The sequence below is a fragment of the Pteropus vampyrus genome, unplaced genomic scaffold (genome assembly GCF_000151845.1).
Source record: "Pteropus vampyrus isolate Shadow unplaced genomic scaffold, Pvam_2.0 Scaffold19, whole genome shotgun sequence".
In the NCBI taxonomy this organism is placed as follows: domain Eukaryota; kingdom Metazoa; phylum Chordata; class Mammalia; order Chiroptera; family Pteropodidae; genus Pteropus; species Pteropus vampyrus.
This window is the reverse complement of record NW_011888800.1, coordinates 15260669-15265748: the sequence shown is the minus strand read 5'-3', so window position 1 is coordinate 15265748 and position 5080 is coordinate 15260669. Positions and strand designations below refer to the sequence as shown.

The window sequence follows — 5080 nt, the reverse complement described above, 5'->3', positions numbered from 1 at the left end:
TATTTGTAAAATGGAGTTAATAACAGCATGACCTCACAGGGAGGGTTGCTGAAGATCAAACAAGATAATCCAGATGTACGTGTGCAAATGCAAGAGAGACATAGTGAGAGGAGGCTGGTTTCCATTCAGCCTTTCCTTTCCATCTGTAACTCCTTGCAGCATTTATTGAGTGATTCCTGTGCACAGTCAAGGTTCTGATTAGGGATCAGATGGCTTTCGGAGAAAACTGAAGACAGCAGTTGCAGTGGCAGTTCGCTGCTTTAATAGGGTTTCAGGTGACAACATACCTGGCCCTGAACCAGCTGCCCAGAGGAGGAAGAGAGAGGCAGGTAAGATGGCAGGCAGCCAGACCTCTCTGTACCTTAACCCTTTGTCTGTACCACGAAGGACAAAGCCTGCTTTGTACAGAAAAATAGCATCTGGCTCTGACTGTCAATCTGATGTTCTTCACATGTTCTCCCCCTCCCCCAGAGTGTCTGTTCTGTTTGTCTTTCTCTTTCCTTGTTTCTTTCACATATAATACACACAGGAAAAGGAGGCCGTTAGTTTAAAACAGATAACAGAAAAACTCAGACAAGAATGTAAACATTATGTATGAGCAGGATTTTTCTTGATTTTACTCTCAAAATAAAAGTGTATAGATGAAGAATATTCTACTTTGGGCAGGACCAGAAATATGATTGCCAGCTGCTACGAGGATTTACGTCCATTTGTCCTGGATTGCCCTGAGCTACTCTCCTTATGCACAACACACCAAGCAACCAACAAATCAACAAACCAAATCCCTGTCAGCATTGATAGGAAGCATCACGATGTAGGCTTCAGAGCCTGCCAGACCCAAATTAACTGTGTGACCTTGGCCAAGGAGCTTCACCTCTCTGAACCTGTCTCCTTAACTGGTCATTAGAGTAATCATGTCCTCCTTGGAAGGCGGTTGTGAAGATTAAATGAAACAACCAGTGCTGAGTGCTTGGCACGGGGTCTATACAGTGGGCACTTGCTAAGGGGCAGCTGAGTCACCTTGTGGAGCTGGTGTAGGACTAGGTATGGAAGGAAGGCAGCCTGGGAAGGTAGAATGAAAACAAGCTTGCCAGGTAACTTAAGTCCCTGCCCCAAGCTGTGAAATGAAAGTGAAGGACGTTAGAAGAGATGGTCATAAGGTCTCATGATGCTCTGACATTTGGAAGGCCCAGTTGTCTGTGGGAGGGATGTCACAAGACATGCTAACCTGGTCCTGCTCAGGCAGCCACTTTAAGAATACTCAGTGAAATCTGGCAGAAGAGAAACCATCCTGGACAACTCAGCCCAAGGCTGAGGATGACAGGAACAGGCAGCCCTGCAGGGGGAACTGTGAGCCCTCAGGAACATGGGCGGCTGCAGATAGGAGTCACCTACACTGGTAGCCTCTTTCAGAGACCACCACCTGCATGGACGCCTTCAGACACTTCTCATCATGTAACATGTCAACCTCCAACAGAGATTTGGCAGCCTTAGAGCTTCAGGGGTCTTTAGGTCATCATGTCATTTTAGCAGCAAAATTCTGTTTTCAAATCAAAACTTCCATGGCATCTATACCACATAGAAGTGGGACTCCATGGAAGGATTGGGGATGGGGTGCCCAGGACCACGCCCATGTAGCTTCCCTGTCATGCCTTAAGGATCTCTAATCTGGTCCAGCCAGTCTTTTCACAGATGAGAGAAGGGAGGCTCAGAGAGAGTGAGCGACTCATCTTAGGACACACAGCTAATGTCCTGGTCCCCAGCTCTCAGTTTTTAAAAGTCAACCATGAAGATTATTTTCTCATTGCTATACATAAGTTTGGTTTTCAGAGTGTCAGGGATAGCAGGAGATAGGGGTTCAGCAGAAACACTCAAAATCTTTTTCTTCTAGAACTTTATTTTTGTCCACAGGAGCTGGATTACTGTGTCAATCCAGAATCTCTGCCTCCGCTCCGGAATCCTGACATCCTCGTGGGTGAGAATGACCTCACGGCCCTCAGCTATCTCCATGAGCCCGCGGTGCTCCACAATCTCAGAATCCGCTTTGCAGAATCCAAACTCATTTACACGTACAGTGGTAAGGAGAGAGATTCTAGGAGAGCAGGAAAGGCACTAAAACGTGATGCTTGCTGTCTAGAGCATCCTGATTACATTTTATATTACATTATAATCTTGTCTCTGTTCAACTATATAATTACACCTAAACATTTGCCCAATTTCTGTCTAAAAGGTATAAACATTTGATCTTAGAGAGGTTTTTGTTTTTTTGTTTTTGGTTTTTTGGTTTTTTTTAATAAAAGGAAGTATCTATGTGAGGAGAATTTTCAACAAGAACTAAGATTGGACTACCAAGAAAAATATATGTGGATCAAGCTTGTGTTTAAGTTTCTCACTGGATTTGATAAATTTATTAGTTACTTTGGACAATGATATTGTCATTATATTTACACTGAAAATTGCAAAAGCTTCTCAGTTTAGAACAATCGCATCTGTCATCTCGGCTAACCCTCAGAATGGGCATTGGCAGGGAACTGATATTCAAAGCATTAAGTGGCCCGCCCAAGGTCACACAAAAGGTTTAATTTAAGTAGCAGAGCTGGGGTTCCTCAAAAGAACCTGGAGAAATGGGTGACAGTAAGAATCTTATCACTGCATCTAACATCTTTCCTCAGGAATCATCTTGGTGGCCATGAACCCTTACAAGCAGTTGCCGATATACGGAGATGCCATCATCCACGCCTACAGCGGGCAGAACATGGGCGATATGGACCCACACATATTTGCCGTGGCAGAAGAGGCATACAAGCAGATGGCCAGGTAGCCTCCTGCCAGGCGGTTCTTTCTCTTCCTCTCCCAGTGCTCCTGCCTTTGCTGGGTCTTCACTGTGAAGGAGAGACATATGGTTTGGTGTTATTAAAAGCAACCATCAGACCAGAGGGGGGGCTTGGTAGAGCAGATGACCTGTACCAAGTCGCAAATGACTGTTATATGTAATTGACCTGTCTAAACCGAGTTTCCTGGGTTTGTTCCTTCTAGGTAGTCAAAAATCAGTCCTATCAATCTTGGAATAGCAGACGCTTCTCTTGCAGTACTTTAGTTTGGAGGAATATTGATTTATTCTCTTCTATGAGATGTTTAAGCTTTTTTACAGATCCAAGGCAACAGAGTCTAATGGTAGATGAGCACAGGTTTTAGCTGTAGGAGATTTGGGGTTTTATCCTAGTTTTGCTACTTTGTTTTTTGTATGGCCTTGTAGAGTTCTTGTTTTGCTAGCAAACATTTATTAAAAGCCTCCTGTGGACCAAGCGCCATGTGCACACATTCCTGTACATCATCTTGGGTGCCCTCAGAATAGCCCATGAAGATGCCTGGGCAGTAAACTGAGATTAGAGAGTCATCTGCCCAAGGTCACCCAGCAAGTACAAGGCCGATCTGGGATTTGCACTTAAATTTTCTGACTCCACGTGTAGTTTCTTTTTCCTATAACTGTCTTCTTTTGGCTTCAGTCCCTCATCTATAAAGAACGAAGAATAAAAATATCTTTGTAGATCTTTGTACAGTTTGCAAAAGAACTTTCACAAATACGGTCTCCTTTGAGTATTACAACACCCTGATGAAGCCAGTTGAGCCATCATCAGTGCCCTCATTTCACAGATGGAATCCGGAAGTGAGAGACCTCGTTATTTATTGCATAACCTTGGGCATAGCCCCTAGTCTACCTCAGTTTCACTGTTCTCATCTGGGAGTTAGGTGCTCAGAGATTACCCATTACAAGCTCCACTGCTTATAATCATAAAATAATGATGGTTTAAATAAGGTAGATGTGTGTGGTTCTCTCCTGCAGAGAAGTCCAGGCCCAGCGTGGCACTTCTACGAAGTCATCAGGGATCTGATTACTTCCAGCTCCCCATTCCTGGGGTGGTACTCTTATCCTCAGTGTCAAGCTGGTACTTAGCCATCTCCTCCATATTCTAGGTGACGGAGTATCCCAGAGGAAGATCATGGTTGAGGAGACTTCCCAGAAGCCCCCACAGAGCACTTCTGTTCATAGCTCATTGGCTAGGACCTTCTCACATGGCCATGACTAGCTGCAGGGGAGACTGGGATATGTAGTCTTTAATATGGGCAGTAATGTGCCCAGTAAAAATTGGGGCATATTCCCTAGGAAGGAAGGGGAAGACGAATGTTAGGTAGAGAATTAATAACCATTACCTTGATTTCTGCTGCAGCAAGTTTCCTTCCAGTCCTAAAAACCTGTGGTTCTGGTATTTGTCCTGGCTCCCTGCAGGTCTCCAGGCGACTGCATCATTAGAGTCCCCGGCTCAGAGCCTGAAGGGCCAGGGCCACTCCTGGGCATCAGCAGCATGAGCTCGTTGGCACTGCAGGCCTGAGCTAGGTTCAAGCTTGAAGAGCCTGTTTTCTCCAGAGGTCTGGCTGTCGAACTGTAATAGCAGAACCAACCTAAGGCAGGCTCATGTTGGACTTGTCAATGCTAGACTGGGGTCAGGAGAGCCAGCCCCATTCTACCTGGCTGAGGGACACTGGGGGTGCCATTCGCTACAGAGTCTTAGCTTCCTCTTTTGGATCAGGAGCTCTGTCACTCAGATGCTCTCCATTGTTCACAAGGGAAGCTGTGTACTCTGTGCCTTGGATCAAGTAAGTCGCTTTACCTCTCTGAGTCACTGTTTTACTCATCTGTAAAATGGATAAATATGGCATAGGATTTTTGTGAGGCTTACATGAGAATCCCTACAAAGTATTCACAGAGCCTTTAGCACAAGTGGTGCTAGATACATAAGATGGCATTATAGTAAGGTTCTACCATCATAATTTTATGACATGAAAAATTTAATGCATTTTTTAAGATCTCTAAATTATGTAACAGCATTTTGGCTTACAGAACACAGATGTTCTCAAGCACATTTTGAATAATTTCTCTCCAAATAATGTCTATAAAATATTTTTTATATTTAAGTGGGAATATGCAGAAAGGAGTTGACAGAGGCCTTAGACTGCTTTCCTTACAGGCCTGTTTGCAAAGCTGGCCCATAGCTGTCCTCTGAGAACTGAGATTTCAGGA

General features: G+C 44.5%; 1 protein-coding gene across 1 annotated transcript in view; it reads left to right on the top strand.

The window, feature by feature from the left end:
* The window catches only part of MYO5C (myosin VC), a 91213-nt gene that overhangs the window by 18708 nt on the left and 67425 nt on the right, over window positions 1-5080 (top strand). Inside the window, 2 exon segments of the mRNA XM_023527721.1 lie at window positions 1912-2077; window positions 2673-2817. Of these exon segments, the coding sequence (XP_023383489.1) occupies window positions 1912-2077; window positions 2673-2817 (311 nt within the window).